Source organism: Montipora foliosa, chromosome 9 (assembly GCF_036669935.1).
Source record: "Montipora foliosa isolate CH-2021 chromosome 9, ASM3666993v2, whole genome shotgun sequence".
Classification (NCBI taxonomy): domain Eukaryota; kingdom Metazoa; phylum Cnidaria; class Anthozoa; order Scleractinia; family Acroporidae; genus Montipora; species Montipora foliosa.
Genome location: NC_090877.1, coordinates 37,057,892 through 37,077,891, shown reverse-complemented (window position 1 = coordinate 37,077,891; position 20,000 = coordinate 37,057,892). Strand labels below are relative to the sequence as shown.

The 20,000-nt window shown below is 39.1% G+C and overlaps 1 protein-coding gene, 1 long non-coding RNA gene and 1 pseudogene across 4 annotated transcripts in view; 1 reads left to right on the top strand and 2 right to left on the bottom strand.

Moving 5' to 3' along the window:
* The window catches only part of LOC137970792 (uncharacterized), a 25,225-nt gene that overhangs the window by 4,418 nt on the left and 807 nt on the right, over positions 1–20,000 (bottom strand). Inside the window, exons 1-4 of one of the 3 annotated variants that reach the window (XR_011116869.1) lie at positions 9,115–9,249; positions 8,445–8,544; positions 4,563–4,647; positions 1–869 (exon numbers count right to left, since the gene is read on the bottom strand). The exon at positions 1–869 is cut by the window's left edge and continues 505 nt beyond it. This is a non-coding gene — a long non-coding RNA (uncharacterized lncRNA). Of the gene's footprint in view, positions 870–4,562; positions 4,648–8,444; positions 8,545–9,114; positions 9,250–20,000 lie in introns of those variants that run through there. The other 2 variants (XR_011116868.1, XR_011116870.1) reach the window with 2 other exon arrangements.
* LOC137970791 (uncharacterized) lies at positions 10,325–13,952 on the top strand (annotated as a pseudogene).
* LOC137970790 (uncharacterized) overlaps positions 14,247–20,000 on the bottom strand; it is a 52,029-nt gene continuing 46,275 nt past the window's right edge. The window contains exon 2 of the mRNA XM_068817361.1: positions 14,247–16,700. Within this exon, the coding sequence (XP_068673462.1) occupies positions 14,781–15,827 (1,047 nt within the window). The 5' untranslated portion in view covers positions 15,828–16,700 and the 3' untranslated portion in view covers positions 14,247–14,780. The remainder of the gene's footprint in view (positions 16,701–20,000) is intronic.

Sequence of the window (20,000 nt, the reverse complement as noted above, 5' to 3'; positions counted from 1 at the left end):
ATTATTATCATTACTGGGAATAGTTTTTTAGATTTGTGATTGTTATATATACTTATAGATATATTTCTAAACAGTTTTATTCGAATTAAAAATAAAGTTATTCATATTAATACTAATAATAACAATAACATGTCCATATATATTTTCCTTTTTTTGTTTTTGTTTGCTAGTGTAAATGAACAATGAACTTGAACTGTTTTTTATAATTGGAACAGAATGTTTTTTTATATTGTTAATAATTTCTGTGTTAACTGACTGATTTTCAATAAAGGTTTTTCTATTATTATTATTATTATTATTATTATTATTATTATTATTATTATTATTATTATTATTATTATTATTATTATTATTATAACTGTTCATCTTCTCCTCATCATCATCCTCATCATCACATCGTGTTTCGTCTTGATCATGAGTTCATCTTCATTGCCCCATTCTATTTTCACTACTATCGTTAACACTTCCTCCATCTGCATCCCCATTGCTGAAATAGTCATATGGTTGGAAATGCTGTGATGATTTTCTTGTCTTTTCGGTTGACAATTACAGTTACACTGTAACATTGTGCACTTGTGATTCCATGTACTCCAATTACCGTTTGGAATGCTTTTGTTTTTACCTCTCTGTCATTTCTGGTTCGATGTCGCTTTGTGACATCAGGGTTTTCTGTAGTCTCTTTGATGAGTTCCTCTATCCTCTTTAAATCTGAACTGAGGAAATAACTTTTTCCATTTCCCTGAAGAGGTTTCACATGCCTTGATGCAATATGTTCCAGTGGGTGACGTGGAGTTTCGTTGCTGCCCTCCATCCTGTGAAAATGAAGTCTTGGAGCTCGCCCAAAGCAGCGCCTTGCCAACAATAGTAGTCTTTATATATGGAGCATAAAGCACAAAAATTTAATATAAGCACTCCGCTGTAGATTAACTGAACATCATCTGGATGTAACTACCTATACACGGAACGATTCCACAAAATCATCCAGAAGATCTTAATTCTGATTTCTCCAACGAGGTAAACTATAAAATCGTAGCCTTTGTAGCAAGCGTTTCCGTTGGGCATACGAGAGGAATATTGAGAAGCGGGCTTTTGGATGTTTTCACCGGGCAAAAAATGGGGCGAGAACTTTTGCTCCATCAAAAGTCCTCTTCGGTGAAACCCAACGGAAACGCTTGGTACGCAGGCTAATAAAATAATAATAATAATAAAGGTCTTTATTGAAAACACTCTAAACAACAGACGTGTTTAGTTACAATAAAATAATTAAATTATACAGACAACTAATTAACTAACTAACTAACAACTAACTAGAAAACAAGCATCTATTTATAAAAGTTCTCTTAAAACGCTCAGTTCTGACAAGCGGGATAATGTAGTTGTGACGCCTCTTACGTAACGTAACCATAGTTCGCTTCGGTGGCAGAAGGTCATCTAAAGCTGTTATTAAATTACTGTCAGTTATCTTATCCCATAACTTCTTATCCTTCAGGGCAATAATATTTTCAATGAGAAAACGTTCTTTACAGTAGCCAAACTTAAAAGCTCTTTTGAACAGCCTGTCTATACGACTTAAGTACTTATGATAATACGCACAGCCCCATACTTCCACAGCATAAGTAAGTGTAGGTAGAATAAGACTAGTGAAAAGGATATGAAGATCATCCAATGGCAGTCCATAAAATTTACAAACGCGTAAGATGTGCAAACGACTACTAGCTTTCGATAGGATATTATCTAAATGTGAATCCCAATTACACGGATCGGATTGAAAGGTTACTCCCAGCAACTTTAGACTGGGTTTTCGCTCTATAAAAACCAGAGGAGCTGGTAAAGCCTTAGTGGATTTGCCTTTAAGAAGCATTTCCCACGTTTTCTTGAAATTCAGTTGCATGCGGTTAACAATTGTCCATTCGACAATGGATTTGACCTCATTAGCTGCTGAGTTACTGTTGCTAACACTCGATTTTACAGGAATACTTAAAGTTAAGTCATCCGCAAACTTCACAAGCAAATTTTGATTTGGTAGGATGACCTTGATATCATTGACCATGATAGAAAATAATATAGGGCCTAATACAGTCCCCTGGGGGACACCTCTATTAATATTTAAATAATCGGTAACAATGCCATCAACAGTAACTCTTTGTTTTCTGCCTTGTAAAAAACTAATAATCCAATTAGTTACATATGGGTTAATATCAAGTGACTTCAACTTAGAGCAAAGAATATCATGAGGTACCGAATCAAAAGCTTTGCTGAAATCAAAAGAAAATATTCTGACAAAGTCAAAACCCGAATCAAGCCATTTCAGCCAAGCATATTGACACTTAATTAAAGCCATAGTCGTATTATGGCCCTTACGGTATGCAAACTGGTCAAGATCTATGAAATTATTAACATACTGTGATAGTTCTTGTCGGTAGACAAGGCGTTCGAAAACCCTCATTATTACATTAATCAGCGAAATAGGCCGCAACTGTGTACAATTTTTAAAGTTGGACTCTTTAGGCAAGGGAGTTATGTCAGCCAGCTTCCACAGATCAGGCACAATGTGGTTTTCCAAAGAACAGTTAAAGATATGAGTAACAACAGGAGCAAGATCATAAGCAAACTCTTTCCAAATCCAATACGGAATTTTATCTGGACCAGAAGCAGTCTTTTTTAATTTGAGTAGACTCTCGGTAACGCAGGAAACAGTTAAAGCAGGAATCTTGCACGATTCCGGAATAACGACAGCGTGGGTGGATTTATAATGGGGATCAGTGTTAACAGTACAAAAGAAATTGTTGATCTCGTTCGGAGAAATAATTGAGCTTATTGGCGTGTTGGTAGACTTTCTGCCAGTTAGGGAATTGACTGTTGACCACCAAGACTTTGATCCTGTACTATGTTTCTCGAAATTCCCTTTAACGGCCTGAACTTGACTATCTCTGATCAATTTGTTAATTTTATCTTGTAAAGTTTGAAATCAGGTCTACCATGCTGTGGTTAGTTTTCAGGCGATTCTGCTTTGCAAATGAAAGATTAATTCAAGTCAGACAAGTCATGCATTTTTAATTTAATGATTCCAAACTGTTTCTCTATCTAAAGTTCATTGAAGTACACAGACATTTTTAGATGACAAATTAAATGGATACTACTTTTTGGCACACCTGTCTTTTAATCCAAAACGAAAGGCATCAATAATTAGTTTCGTGACTTTACGGTTCTTTTTGGTAAAAAATTGCGATGAAAGGCAACGGAGCTCCATCATAATTTCATTTCAGCACAGTTAAGATATCTGAACTAACGATGAAATGATATATGAAATGGATCATATATGAACTGCGGATATGAAATCAAGTGAAGCTATGATCCTCGCAGTTATGAACGCAATTTTTGCAATTGCGTAAACAAGCCTGAATAATTCAGGACTTCAACGCGGTTTCAGTGAACCTCTTGACCTTTTTCAGGCTTCTTCACGCAATTGCAAAAATTCTGAACTATTGCTAGCATTCCACACGGTTAATCTGAACCAGTTTGCTTGGCATAGCGAGAGAGATAACTGATACAATGACCATTAGACAAGCAAAAGTCAAATGTGCCCTTTAACACGAAATTCTATCTAGGTATTGGACCCTTATTGACACGAGCGATGTCAACCACAGGATACGAAACGAAGATTTGTTATGATCCGTCAACATTTAAGTTCACAGGTATTGGCACCCAATATATTTGTACACAACAACTGTTTTCAAATAAAATGTCGACGAAAATATACAGTAGTTATTATATTGTCACCCTCCTTACCGTATATAACTCCGTTTGGTTTAATTTTTAAAGGCGAAAGAAATACGGCTCCCGACCGATTTGAGGTGGTCTAAAAGTCTTTTCCGAACGAACTCGATTGAAGAAAAATCCGAGTCGTCACCGCAAACGGCATTTTCAATCCCATCTTCTGAAACGAGGCTACCCACGCGAGCTAGTTGAAAAAACACTGGCAGAGGTGGTTTCCTCATCGCAAAATGAATCTTTGAAAAACAAAATTAAGACATCCAAAACAATTCTACCGTTCGTTACCAACTTCAACCCAGCTGCACCTAAACTCAAAAAAATCCTTATGAAAAACTGGTTTTAATATCTAAGGTCCCAAAACTTGCGCCCATCCTTCTTAATGCTCCTATTGTCGCCTACAGGAAGAACCAATCACTCAAGGACTTTTTAGTCAAGAGCTTCAATTCGTCCCCAAACTTGAAACCACCTAAACCTAGAAAATCCTAGAAACACACTGGTTTCCTAAAGATTTCTCGACAAAGCATCCCCAAACCCTGAAGCACCTACTATCTCTTAAATCGCAAAATAGAAAGAGCACGAACTCTTAGACCACCTCCAGTTAGAGCGGTATTTCTTTCCCCCTAAAAAACTAAGCAAAGTTATGTACGGTAAGGAGGGTGACAATGTCACTGTATTTCCTCGTTCACTTTAATTGCGTCCTTCGTGTGGAAAAAAGGCCCGGAAATATATGCATTCTCATTAAGTATAAATACGTTAATCCGTAGGATAAAAAAAATAAACGAACAAACCTTTTCATTTATGTTAGCTGTATGTGAATTCCTGAAGACAACCGGTCGATTTTCCTTCGCAGCGATCTTGCACAAACACAATTACCTGAAGTAATAAATTAATAAATGATAATTAAAGCATTTCTCCCTTAATGACAACTCACACGTGAAATGTCATGTTCTTGCGTCTTGGAAATTCAGCGATCTCTATTAAAACACCCACGTTTGTTCCTCGCATGATATATTAAAAATTTCTCTGATATTCGTACTGTCAATTTTATATTGAACGGTACGTTTCTGCGCCTCATGAAGGCCCGGAAAACCGGCTTCAACATTTGACGTTTGATTTTGTTGAACGATATTGACTCCTGAAGTGAGCAAACGGTTTCATCATCGATCAATCCCCATTTCCTGTGTGTTTGTAAATTAAAGGGGCTAGGTCACGCTATTTTAGGTAATTTTGTTTAATTTTGTTAATTATGAGCTCTAAACGTCAAATTGGCAGAGCAAGAGTCTTTCATTTGCAAAATCACGGCCACATAACAACCGAGAATGATTTTCCAGCTTTGTAAATGACATTTTGATATAGATTGATATAAATTTGAAAAAAGGTGGGCCGACGTTTCTCAAATTTACCCAAATTCAATCCACTTCAATCCTCTCCAGTTTTCTCCATCCATGTCCCTTCTTGGCTTCCCTGTGTTTTGTTAGAGTTGTTCTTTAGTTTTGAACAGTTATTTTGATATTTTCGTTAATTCTATGACCATTCGATCAGTGCTGAAATTGCCTTAACTTGCGTGACCTAGCTCCTTTAAGTAGTCATATTTAGTTGTTTAAGTATTCTTAACCAGTCTTTTCACTTTTTTTATTTCTATTTTATTAATATTGTATTAATTGTAGTTAAAGCCTTCTTTTATTCGGGCAGATTCTTCACATTATGTTTGCTGACCATATATGCCATTTAAGCCTCCGGCTTTGGCTACTCTCATATATTTCTCAGAGTCTGATATGTAATAATAAAGTAATAATAAGTAAAGTAGTAATTCAACTTCAATTTAACGTGTTTCCAAATGTGTAGAAGCTAGGATGGGCAAACGGTTTCAAAGTCGCTCTTCAAAGCCGTTTGCCACAGGGCCTTAACCCTCCCGTCTTGATCTTCCATGCGTTTTATAGGCTGGTATGTCAAGCTGTCAAGAATAATTTAAAAGATCAGACTTTCGTAGAAGACTTCCATGAAAGACGCCGCACTTATATGACAAAAGATAGCCAAATGTGAAATTTGAAACAAATTTTATTTCAATCCAAATCATTGTAAAGTTTTTTAACTCTTCAGTATTCCTCATGAGTTTATCATGTACTCCCTGTCCTTCTTTCGCAAAGTCTCAACGTTGACTGTTGATGACTTATGTTTGTTTGTTTATTTATGTATCTATTAATATTATATTTTTATTATTAATAGCCCAAAAGGCTTTTCTAAGAGATTGAGACACGTGGAATTAGAGACAGTAGTGGATCAGAGAAATTAAACGATTGCTAAAATTGGTTGCCGACGCAAAAAAAAAAAGAAAGTTAATAATAAAAATACTCTCAGACTGAATGCTTTTTGTGTGGTACGCTTGCCAATTTATTTTTCATGTAAAAATATCAGTGTACTTCAATAAAGTTTAGAAGAGAAACTTTGAAATCACAAATTAGAAATGCATGCCTGAGTGATTTCTCGTCGCAAAATGAAGCTTTGAAAAACAAAATTAAGACATCCAAAACAATTCTACCGTTCGTTACCAACTTCAACCCAGCTGCACCTAAACTCAAAGAGATCCTTATGAAAAACTGGTTTTAATATCTAAGGTCCCAAAACTTGCGCCCATCCTTCTTAATGCTCCTATTGTCGCCTACAGGAAGAACAAATCACTCAAGGACTTTTTAGTCAAGAGCTTCAATTCGTCCCCAAACTTGAAACCACCTAAACCTAGAAAATCCTAGAAACACACTGGTTTCCTAAAGATTTCTCGACAAAGCATCCCCAAACCCTGAAGCACCTACTATCTCTTAAATCGCAAAATAGAAAGAGCACGAACTCTTAGACCACCTCAAGGTTGAGCGGTATTTCTTTCCCCCTAAAAAACTAAGCAAAGTTATGTACGGTAAGGAGGGCGACAACGTCACTGTATTTCCTCGTCTTTCGTTTGGAAAATATATGCTGTTAAAAAATTTAAATATCTACAAGTCGCCTGGACCTGACAGTCTATCACCTCGCATTCTGAAGGAATGTGCGAGTGTTTTGTCATCACCTCTGTGTTTTTTCTTTAACAAATCATTTTCAACAGGCAAACTGCCACATCTCTGGAAACTCGCTAATATCACACCTTTGTTCAAAAAAGGCAGTAAGACTGACAGGAATAATTATCGCCAGATCTCATTAACATCAGTAGTGTGCAAGATTGCGGAGAAAATCGTTAAGTCTCGAGTGATGGATTTTTGGCAAAACATAAATATTTTTAACCCGAACCAGTTCGCTTACATGGAGGGTCGATCAACGCTTTCGGAGATTCTTTCTTGTTACGATGACTGGGCGAAATCACGTAACAACAGAAAGCCAACCGACATTGCCTTTTTGGATTTTTCCAAGGCGTTCGACAGTGTACCGCATGAGCGTCTTCTTTTCAAGCTCGAGCGTCATGGTATCGACGGCAGCGCTCTCCAGTGGTTTCGAAATTTTTTAATTGGCCGGATGCAACGCGTCGTCATACGCGGTACTTGCTCGTCCTGGTCTCCAGTTTTATCAGGTGTACCCCAAGGAACAATCCTAGGACCTGTTTTATTCATCTTATATGTAAATGACATTTCATCGGGAATTTTATCAACGGTTAAACTGTATGCGGATGATACCAAGGTTTATAGAGAGATCTCTGACATAGCTAGAGACACAGTCATTCTTCAGTCCGACTTATTCCACCTTAAGAGTTGGTCTGAGACCTGGCAGTTAAACTTCAACGCGAACAAATGTGAAATTATGCGAGTGACACATAATCGTGATAAATCTGTTCCAAATTACTCCCTCGTACCGCGTGGAGAACGTCTCAGCTCAGTGAGTACTGTAAAAGACCTCGGCATCACAATCTCCCATGATCTCTCGTGGACTTTACACGTTGTCGAGGTGGTCAATAAGGCCAATAAAGTTCTCGGTCTAATCAAGCGAACAATCGGTTCTGTAAACAAAGAAATCTTTTCCACAATGTATAAGGCTCTTGTGAGACCAATCCTCGAGTACGCTTCCCCTGCATGGTGCCCTTACTTGGTTAAGAATATTGTTCTCTTAGAAAAAGTTCAGAGAAGAGCTTCTCGATTGGCCTTAGGCCAGCGAAGGGGAGAGATGTCATATGAAGATCGCTGTAAACTGTTGCGTTGGTCGCAGTTGACTGACAGAAGACTATATTTTTCTTTGATTGAATGCTATAAACTTGTATTTGGATTGAATAGTCTTTGTTTTCGTGACTTTTTTGAGTTCGCTTCAAAACGTACCAGGTCCAATCATAACTACAAACTACAAGTTAAATCGGCGAACTGTAATTGTTATAAATATTCATTCTTCGTTAAAATTATTCGCGAATGGAATGACCTGCCTGCCAATGTTGTTGAGGTAGGAAATTTGAGACGTTTTAAAATAGCTCTTAAATCATACATGTGTATTTCTTAGGTTCCACTTATAAACATATATTTTTGATTTTTATTTTGGAAGTTTATTTACATAGGGTTAACCTCTTAAACTTCCTTTTTAGGGTATTACTTGTATTTATTTGTTTATGATACCTTAAATAAAGTATATATGTATGCTCGTAAATATATGCATTCTCATTAAGCATAAATACATTAATCCGTAGGATGAAAAATAAACGAACAAACCTTTTGATTTATGTTAGCTGTATGTGAATTCCTGAAGACAACCGGTCGATTTACGTGAAATCTGGAAGCTTTCGTTCGCAGCGATCTTGCCTCACAAGCACTGAAGTGATAAATTAATATATGATAATTCTCGGTTTTCAGCTGACGTCATAACCTTATGCAAATTAGGTTTCCGCCATTCTGGTGCCCCTGATTATAGGGAAATGTATGACATTTTGAGCGCTCACGTTCGAAGTCTTCAAATAATTCATCTTTCCAATGGATATTTCCCAAGAAAGCGACCCAAAATCACTCGACGAGGTACCAGTACTTTCATCCTACGCAAAAAAAACCTCGAAAGCCACGTTCGAGAGCGCTATTTGAAGAAGATTTTCTGTCGTTTGCGTAGACCCAGCGGCCATACGGAGCGATCAGTTTGGCTCCTCTAGAAGTCTCAGACTTGCTTTCCTAGTTAGTTTTAGAGACAAGCTACTATACAAACAAGCAGTTTAAGGCCTTCAAAATTTTGAAAGCGTACAACCAGATGATTTCTGGTTTCGTTGCGTCCGTTTAAGCAAGGGAAGGAAATCGCGGGCAAGATTGTTGTTGTTTGTGGCCAAGGTGACTCGGAAGTTTGACACTCGGCGTCGACCTTATCTGTATCAGTTTCCAGTTGGATTTCTTTTAATACCTTCGCTAACTGCTATGGCCGCCAGATGAGAAGAAAATGCCTCCTCATTCCCTTTGTTTCGATGATTTCCCTCTTCTTCTGTCAAAGTACTTGGTCGATTAGAGTCTCAGTCCTTCACCTTGAGAAGGTGAGAAGCTTTTTTCCTTCGAAATTCGTCCGATTTCCTTCAAACTCAGTCAATTTGGGCGCTCCATCCCTCGCATTCGCCTGTCGAATATCAGCGAAGTCGAATAAAACGCCTCCGAGTTAGACATTTGCTAACCTGAGTATCACAAACGCCTGATACTCAGGTTAAATTCACCTCATTAAATATTCAAAACCGGAGCACCTCATTTGCATCGGGCATATTTTAATGAGATGAATTTTCGAAGATGAATTTCTCCGCGACGTTGTGGTTTAATCGGTCGAAATTGAGCACACTTGTTTGAGGGGTTCAAGCGCTTCGGTGGTGTGAATTGGGAAGACATCGGTGGAAACCCGGCCGAGAAACGCTTTATCGAAAAAAAGCCAACTTTCGACAAATTCTGACTCGCTCGCCTTTTACCCTAAAACCCTGAACCAACGCGTGCTAAATCGCTGCGAAAGCTTTACAGGATAAAACACAACTGTTCACAGCAAAAGCCGTTACTGGCAATCACCGCAAAAGCTTTAATTGCTAAACCTGTAAAGACAATTTCAGCAAAATAAGTCCAACCCCACACTTAAAGTTAAAATCTAACATTAAACCGTGAGTCAATCGCTGCGAAAGCTTTTAAATTGTCCTTTGTTCGTTGTATCTGTCCCAGAGTAAGGCAGGCTTCCCAGAAACAAAGTCTTTCGATTTCGTGTCGTCTCGGCTTATCTGTGAAATCCACGCGTTTCGGCGATCTTCTGTTAGCTGTTTATAACTTTCACCGTTCTTATCAACAACGATAGGTATACGGAATAGACTAATACCTTCCTTGTTTCCAGATTTTACTCCACAGCTAGGTATTATACAGAGAACCATCGCACTACAACTCACTCACATCTCTCTCTACGCGTCTCTGTTTACGATTCGAGGGGCTCCACAATGGCGGTTAACGACGGTTGTCAAGGACTAAGGTCACGTGGGTGAAAACCAAGAATTAGCACGTCTCCCCTAATTCTGCCACTCACTCCCAGAAATCGAGGACAGTCAGCGGTTGATGTCGTGGCGCCGAAACATGTTGTCGATTTTGTCTTCGGCTTATTTAAAAATACTCTTCGATTCTGGTTGAAAATGGCGAAATTTTCATTTTACAAGGAGCTTGACAGACTGAGTACGGCGGACTTTTACCGTGAAAACAAAAAAAAGGTCTCAGCGAGCAGTCTCTACGAAATTGATAGAGTCATATCGAAGAGAGTCAGAAAGGGAAAGGTAAGCGATTGTTTGTATGCCGCGTTCGTTCTACAGCATGCAATCGTACACGATTTGTTTTAATTTTCCGTCCCTTATTATGACTTAGAACGAATATTTCATCAAATGGAAGGCTACTCGAGTCTTCAAAATTCGTGGGAGCCGGAGGAAAATTGAAACTCGCTTGCGTTAAGGTAAAATCTTGATATGATCAAAAGCGCTATTCCCATGTTAACTTGACTGAAATTATAGTTTGAATAGTAGGGAGAATCAGAAATGAAGACGTTGAAAATTCGTTTGCTCTAATTGATGGCTGCAGTTGTAGCTGTTTTTAACTGTCACCTTGTATGAGTTTGTCGTTTAGCCATTTCAAGATTAATTTCACGAGTAAATTTTTACAAAAGAATATTTTATTCTTAAAAAATTATTATAAAAAACGTTCACTGGCTATATACAGTTAAAAACTTTCGAGCTTTCGGCTGTCAGGCTACAGCCTTCAATGGAAATGAATGGAAAAAATGATGACAACTACAATATATACAAAAATAGGTGAGAAAAAGGAATATAAAAACGGGAAAAAATATTTGTCAAAAAAAAACTAATTGTTCTTTTTTAAAAGAATGGAGTATTGATTAGGGAGCGGCCTAGAATTGTTATCTGCATGATCTATCGAAGCGGTGTGCCAAGATTCCAGTGTCTTGCGGGTACGAGAAGAACCCTTGTCAATCACTTGGGAATTTTTAAAGTCAATAGAGTGATTTGAAGACCAAGCGTGTTTAGCGATGTTGGAGCCTCTTGCGTAAGACTTCACATTCCTCATATGTTCTTTTTTTCTGGTTTCAAAGAATCTGCCAGTCTCGCCAACATAACTCCATGGGCAGTCGGCACAAGATATTTTGTAAACCACGTTAGGTTGAAGATCGATCGGAGGGCGGGACTTAGGAGAGGGAAACTCCTGTTGTAAAGTCGTGAATGGCTTGCTGACAACTCGAATATCATGTTTTCTAAGGAGTCTAGTTAGAGGCTGAGAAATGCCATTAATATAGGGGAGGACTGCATAATTGGAGAATTCGGAGGGTGCAACCCATTTAAAAAATATGCAAACAAGTTCCTCAGGTGTTGGGATGGGATTTGTTCGCTGAGTAGAAGATTTCTTCTTTAGAATGTTGGAGATAACATTTTGGGGGTAATTGTTAGATCGTAGAGCGTCGATGACATGAATAAGTTCTTTCTCTTTTCCTTGTTTTGTGCTCGGGAGATTAGTTGTGCGATGTAACAAAGTCTCAGCTGTACTGGTCTTGTGTCGTTTGTCATGATGGGAGAAGAAATCTAGATACCTATCAGTGTGGGTTGGTTTACGGTAAACCTCGATAATGAGATCATTATCCTTGCGAGTAACCAAAGCGTCCAGAAAGGCGATCTGGTTATTGTTTTCTTCTTCGATGGTAAAGGAGATGTGTTGATCGATACTGTTGAGTGTGTTATGGAAAGAGTCAACGGCGTTTCTTTTAATGATACAGAAACTATCGTCAACATATCGTTTCCATACTTTAGGTGGAACGGGAGTTGTGTTGATGGCCATCTCCTCGATTGCTTCCATACATAAATTGGCAACCATGTATGGAAGCAATCGAGGAGATGGCCATCAACACAACTCCCGTTCCACCTAAAGTATGGAAACGATATGTTGACGATAGTTTCTGTATCATTAAAAGAAACGCCGTTGACTCTTTCCATAACAGTATCGATCAACACATCTCCTTTACCATCGAAGAAGAAAACAATAACCAGATCGCCTTTCTGGACGCTTTGGTTACTCGCAAGGATAATGATCTCATTATTGAGGTTTACCGTAAACCAACCCACACTGATAGGTATCTAGATTTCTTCTCCCATCATGACAAACGACACAAGACCAGTACAGCTGAGACTTTGTTACATCGCGCAACTAATCTCCCGAGCACAAAACAAGGAAAAGAGAAAGAACTTATTCATGTCATCGACGCTCTACGATCTAACAATTACCCCCAAAATGTTATCTCCAACATTCTAAAGAAGAAATCTTCTACTCAGCGAACAAATCCCATCCCAACACCTGAGGAACTTGTTTGCATGTTTTTTAAATGGGTTGCACCCTCCGAATTCTCCAATTATGCAGTCCTCCCCTATATTAATGGCATTTCTCAGCCTCTAACTAGACTCCTTAGAAAACATGATATTCGAGTTGTCAGCAAGCCATTCACGACTTTACAACAGGAGTTTCCCTCTCCTAAGTCCCGCCCTCCGATCGATCTTCAACCTAACGTGGTTTACAAAATATCTTGTGCTGACTGCCCATGGAGTCATGTTGGCGAGACTGGCAGATTCTTTGAAACCAGAAAAAAAGAACATATGAGGAATGTGAAGTCTTACGCAAGAGGCTCCAACATCGCTAAACACGCTTGGTCTTCAAATCACTCTATTGACTTTAAAAATTCCCAAGTGATTGACAAGGGTTCTTCTCGTACCCGCAAGACACTGGAATCTTGGCACACCGCTTCGATAGATCATGCAGAAAACAATTCTAGGCCGCTCCCTAATCAATACTTCATTCTTTTAAAAAAGAACAATTAGTTTTTTTGACAAATATTTTTTCCCGTTTTTATATTCCTTTTTCTCACCTATTTTTGTATATATTGTAGTTGTCATCATTTTTTCCATTCATTTCCATTGAAGGCTGTAGCCTGACAGCCGAAAGCTCGAAAGTTTTTAACTGTATATAGCCAGTGAACGTTTTTTATAATAATTTTTTATTATGTTTTACCCTGGCTACGGTTCTTCTATTTTTAAAATATTTTATTCATTTGTAGGTCTTTTCTCAACCCCATAATTTCAGAGGAAGAAATTCAGGATGCAAGTGAAGCTCTTCACTGTGGTATTTTAGAGCATCTGAAGTCAAAGAGCATTTTGCCCACTGTCATTACTTTCAAGCATGCTCACTTCAATTTCTTGTTTAAAAATAAAGTGCAGAAAAGCAATGATAGTGGGTACATTCTTTTAGAAATGGCTGATTTTCAACGGTGCCGCTTCCCTGACCAGTGGAACATGATAATTGATAGAATAGGTGATGGAGTTAAAATTGACTTTCCTGTGAAGGTAAGATTGTTCTTATCTTGGAGTCCAAGAACGTGTACCTTGACAGGAGAGCCAATTGTACCCATCCCTCGGTACAGGCCAGAAAAATTAAGTATTTCTTTTTGTAAAGTAGCATGTAGCCTGTCCTGACACTAAATGTAAATAAATGAAGAGTTGAATATTATTATACCTGAAATTGTTTATTCATAGAAATCAATATCTATTTAAGCTTATACAAATTTATATATTTTTTATATTTACAACTCACAGGTAGTTAACATATGCTCTGATGAAGGGCTAAAGCTTGAAAGGTCAGCTTTTAGAATCCCTGTACAGTGGTGAATAATAAACTAATGATATTATCCTTTGATCTAGTTGTTCTTTTGTCTCTTGTTTTTTCTTGTTTCCCGTAGATCTTCCTCCCAGTATGTGGATTTTTTCTTAGTGTAGGATCTCTTTGAGCGCTCACTTTCTCGCAGCTCCCACTGCCTTGATTCAAGCCTTAAAATATCTGTGGGAGCATCCCAGTTGTTTGATTTCCTAAGAACAATAGCTCTAGCCATATCATTATTTTTTCTACACCTTGTCCAGTAAAGAGTTTGATGGTTTGATAATCTTCTAGGAACCTGGGAATGTGATAAACCATTGCATGCATGTAAGGTGTCACATTTGCCCTTTTGTACCCCACCCTTTTATCTCGTAGTGAAATAAACAAATTTACCCACTCCTTTGCTTTGCAAAAGTAGTCATTTCTCATTTCTGTGGAAGGCTCAGTACAGGTTACAGTACTGTATATTTCCCCAAATTTTTCCCATATATTTTTAACTACTTCCACAGTGTCAGATTGGATGACACCATTGAGTTTGCCTGGAAGTTCCCTCAACAATTTCTTTTTGTCTGAGCCCAGAAGACTAGTGAAATCATATTGGCCAGACCCTTTCCCATCAGCATTAGTTTTTTCCCATATGTCAAAGGAGATACCACATGATCGAATGGTTGTTTGTAGATTTGTAAGGTTGGTATTTCTTTGTTGGCCTTTTGTTTTTCTTTTATTTTCCTTTTGGTCCCACTCTAATGCATCTCGTATTAAATTTTCAATTAGCACATCAAGAATCCTGAGTAAAAGATGCAGTTCATCAAGAATAACATGACCAAGTTCTATTGTAACTAGTGGTGTGTGTTCACAACAGTAATTTTATTTCCCTTTTTTCTCTGCCAGCTCAGATATCTCTTTAATAGTCCTCTTTAGATTTGAGGATTCATAATGATGCAAAGAAAAACTAGTGTCCCACCTGTGATCTTTGTGCACTTTGCACCAAACACATGCATAATAGGATGTGGCACCTTTCAGTCCCATCATCAGTAAAATAAATTTGTAGTCACCCCTGAGAAAAAACTCTAAATTAATCACCCGATCATTAACTTCAATTTTCTTTTCACTATTTAGCCTGTTGATTTCATTAAAGACATCTGCAAAGGACTCTTGTAATGTTTTGTAATTCTCCTTTCCCTTAACAACAGCTATGGTATGGTTTCCCTTGGCTGCCATTACATCATCTCCCAAGTCCAGAAGGGCAAAGCTCATTAATATGAAGCTAGAATTTCGGGTCATTCTTGCCCCATCCCCAGAAATTTTGATTCGAATGGTGTCTTCATAACCATCTGGGTGGCTTGCCAAGTAATCCTTTAGCCTTTCTTTGAGGAGATCACTAAATAACACCTGTGCCCCCTCTGCGGTACCAGGAGTGCGTGTAATATGGCAGATATTATTCAGTTGATCTCGCCTTTGCTTGACAAGGTAAGACTTTGGCAAGTCATTGATGGTCATTGTTAGCTCGTGGTAAAAAGAGTCCCCAACACAAAATTTGTCAAGGAGAAAAAGAACCTTCTCAACATTTGACTTATCCTCTATAGAAAGAGCTTCAAACCCACTGGTTTGTCTTTTTTCTTGGCAAGCTGGTGCTTCTGGGGTTTTTCTGTCTGCAACAGTATGTGATTCGCCTGACTTTGTTTCCCTGACTGTGATAATCTTGACTTCAAGTCCAAATGAGGTGGCAAACCAGAGGGCTGACTGTGCTCTTGATAAAAACGATTTTAATGTTCTTGATTTCTTTGATACTTTGGAAATGTCTTTCCCTTTGTAAGCACTATTTTCAAGAGTACTCACACAACTTGAGAGACCTTCATTGATAGTTTTTAGATTCTCAATTGTTTTGTCTTTTTCTTGGATTGCCACCTGCATATCCTGAAAAAGTTTTTTAAGTTCTGACTCCAAATCACTATAACTTTTTTTTCACTCTTGAAGTTCATCTTGGATAAGCTCATTCTGCATTCGTAATGCCATCAAGTCAACCGTCTGTCCTTCATAAATGTGAAACCTCTTGCACTTTTTGTGTACTTCCTGACTTTGCCTTCCACTGTTTGCCTTCTTGTATTCACTGCAAACTGTTCCAGCTAATCTCTGAAGATGTTTATGAATTTCTGCTCTTGTGGTGGGGTCCTTACTGATGCCAAAGGAGTTTCCAGGGATAGAAAATTCCAACAAATCAGTGTATGTGTATGGTGGTGTGGGGAATCTAATTGCTGGCCCCAATTCCCTGTGACACTGAAGACTCGCGTTGTAAAAAAAAATATATTTAATACCTATAAAACCCTAGAATGTCTAACAATCAACCGAACAGATCACTCGCTCCCCACGTACGTGCTTAAAAAATCACATAATTCGAAATTCAATAGTTAAATCACTTAGCAACATGAAAAATAAGGGTGTCGATTTCTCAAAGCTGTAAAAACAACACGTCACGCAATCAAGACATTTCTTACACACTCCCCCTATTAAAGTTCGATATAACTTTAATATAGCTAGTTACTGGTGCTCAATCGATCTCAGTGTTCATTGTATCCTCTAAATCAGAAAGAATAATTGCGAAACAAAACGATTATAAATGCATAAAATAGTTCCGATATTGAGTCAATTAGCGTGACGAACTGTCACGCAATGTATCACTAGTTCGGCGCCGGTACTTCAGTCCTCCTCGTTCTCGTTCGCCATTATTCCTACCAAACGATCCGCTGCTGTACGCCTTGCTTCTCGCCTCACCCTGACCGCCGGTAGCTGCTGTTGAAAATAACCGCTCGGTCCGGCGTTACCATCAGAGGGACTGGAGTCATCACCTACGCCACCGATTTCCAAATCGCAAACCAACTGTTGAGGTCTCTCGATGATGTACCCGCTGCCAGTTAGGATCTTGTATCCTCTGGTGACTCCATCCTTTCCAACGATTGTTTACGAAAGTTGTCCATTCTCCACGATTCGCCAGCCAACAGAGTACTGTAATGCTGTCTACTCAGTTATGGTAGGCTGTAATGGGGAAGGACGCCAATGCTCGGCTTACGTTGTTTTCAAGTTTCGCCAACGTGTGTGGGGCAACCAACTCCAGACGCGGGATGCTCATTTCCTTTGGTGCAACTCTTGATTTGGCTGCAAGTAAGTTCTGGTCTACTGGTGTCGAGTCTTGATATGACACAATGTACAAGGCAGCACAAACAGCAACTTTGCTCGCATCCGCGAAACCATGAATCTCAAAGTGGGTTCGATTGTGCTTGAAAACACAGCGTGGTACGGTCAAGGTTGGCGCTTTTTGCAGGCGGTTAGTCCACGATCTCCATTCTCTTTGAATCTCGGCAGGTACTTCAGTGTCCCAATGTAATTTCAGAAGGCATACTTGACTAAAAATGAGCTTGGCAGTGATAGTGACTGGAGAGCTCCATCCCAGTACGTTAAATGCTGTTAATGGCTGAGATCATTTTCCTCTTTGTTAGAGGCTTGTCCGCCTTTAAGCACGTTTTGAAGTCGATACTCAGCGTGTCGTGCGCCTTGTCCCACAGTGTGCCCAAGATTTTAGTTTCTCTGTTTCCTCTGTTTCCCACCAGACTCTTGGCGTACGTCTCTTCTCCTTCTGTCACTTTCTCAACTGAATTTAATTGTTCCACGTTACTGTGCCATTTGCGTAGGGTAAAACCGCCCTCTGACATTATATTGGAAGCCTCTTCTTTAAATGTAGCCGCGTCTTCTTCCACATCGCCTCCCCCCTGAATGTCATCAACGTAGGTGTCTTCTAAAAGCGCCTGCGCTGTGGCCTTGAACGTTTCGTTGTAACCCTTAATGTGCTTTTGGAGAGTCGCCCCAAGGATGTATGGACTTGACGTGGCTCCGAATATCACTCGCGTAAAACGGTACTCCGCTATGTTTCTGTCCGTTAGGTTGTCGTACCATAGGACCCGCTGTGCATCTCTATCTTGTTCGTGTACCCGAATTTGGAGGAACGCTTTCTGAATGTCTCCGGTAACACAGTGTTTCCGCATCCGGTTCCGGAGAAGAATGTCAAACAGGAGAGGCTGTAGTGGCGGTCCAGTCTCCAAACAATCATTGAGAGAGGGGGTCTGCGTGTCGGCCCTTGATGAACAATCGTAGACAATTCTTATCTTGGTCGTTTCTGCTTGCTCTCGAATGACTGCCTGGTGGGGAATGTAGTGCACTACCTCGCCCGTTTGATGAGGGGGTACAGGTTCCATAATTCCAGCGGCCACTTGTTCCTGCATTATTTGATCATAGTCCTCCAGCTTTCCCATTCTCTCCAGCTTCCGGATTGTACTGTTCAGTCGAACCACTGACAATTTCTTGTTAGTCGGAAGTGGTACATGATCCTCCTTCCAAGGCAACCTTGTTTCATAGAAGCCCCCTTGCGTCTTATTTAGCTGCTGGAGAAAATCTTCGTGTACGTTCTTGTTCTTTGTTGACCTTGTATCTCTGAGCCCTAAAACGTCCAGCGAGCACAGCTTCTCAAACTCTTCTTGACCGGTTGTGAGAAGAAACTGCTTTTCTGCGGTGACACTTTCTGTCACCGGTCGACGTCCATAGACAGTCCAACCAAGCATAGTGAATTCTGCGCCTGGATCTTTATTAGGAGCCACCCCAGCTAAGCTTAATCCTGAACCGCTAAACCGATTTTTATTAAAAGTTCGACAACAAATTATTTCATCTTTCAATGCCATTGGAAAACACATTGCAATCTAACTGACGTACTTTGTGTGTTTTCCAAGAAAAGGCGTGATACGTGAGCCGGCGCTGCACGTCGGCCACATTCCGCCTTCCACGAATACCAAGAGTAAATTAGATAACAGTGTTGATCTATCACTTTGCGGTCTTGCCCCACGCTTTGCGCGCCAAACAACAAAAGGCCGCCAATTTTAACCAATCAGAAGAAGCCATGTCAAGCGTTATGTCACTGCTTCTGCCATGTTTTTTTCAGGGACATGACAACTGATTTTGGCGGGAACGGGTATTCTAAAAATAGACGTATTCGTGACTGTGATGGGGAGCCCACCCATGCCATAAAGACACTCTTATCTTGCAAATACATTGTGAGAGGCCACGTCTCTAGAAAATACGCGACTGGAACGAATATGTCCCTCAGTTGTCAACTATAGCATCGCGACACCACCCGTTTAAACCCATACGACTCTTTTATTTTTTGAAAAAGAAACAGCTGCCGTTTCTGCAAAACACTATTAACAGAACGCTGTTGATTTATGTCGAAGTATAAGTTTACATGAGACCAAGCTAAGTAAAAATAAAAACAGATTAACTCAACTAATAACTAGAAGGTTCTCTAGGAGAGCAAAAAATTATTTTCTGAACGAAAAGAAAGCTTATTTATGCGTTTTAAATATTCTTAATTTCCTAATTGCCCAGAGCAGTCCTTTTGAATTTCAATTATGGAAAATAAACTGTTTATTTAAAAAACAGTTAAAGAAATTAAATGTCTTGTGGAAAAAGAAAACAGGCTTCGTATTTTATCTTGCAATCAGCCAAGAAAGGTTTAGTGCTGTGTTAAACGAGGAGTTTAACTTGATCCCTTCAACTGGAAAGGTTTTTATTATGCAAATAAATTGTGTTTGTTTGTTTGTTTGTTGGTGTGTCCGCCCTTGACTCTGAAAAGAACTTTCTTATTATCGATGAAAAGTTAATTCTCTCTCGCGCATGAAAAACTGCCTTCTATCAATTACGATCTCATGGCAAATTGACATAGTCCAAGACGTTTTTCAGACAAACATTTGCTCGTGAATAACGAGTCGTTTGCGTGTTATTCGCGAGTAACCATTTTTGTTCGAATGGTGTTCCGGTTGTGGCGGGGTTTCAAAAATAGACTCGGGCGAGATTTTGTCATTTCACCAGATAATTTTTAAGGTAGACATAACTAGGAAGATCACATTTCACGTCTTCGATTCCCGGAAAGCGAATGATGAAACGATTAATGCAGCCTAGCTTACATATACTCCATGTAATAATATTTATCGATTTATAATTATATATACGAAAATATATTATGCAAATCAATGTGATCTAACTAAA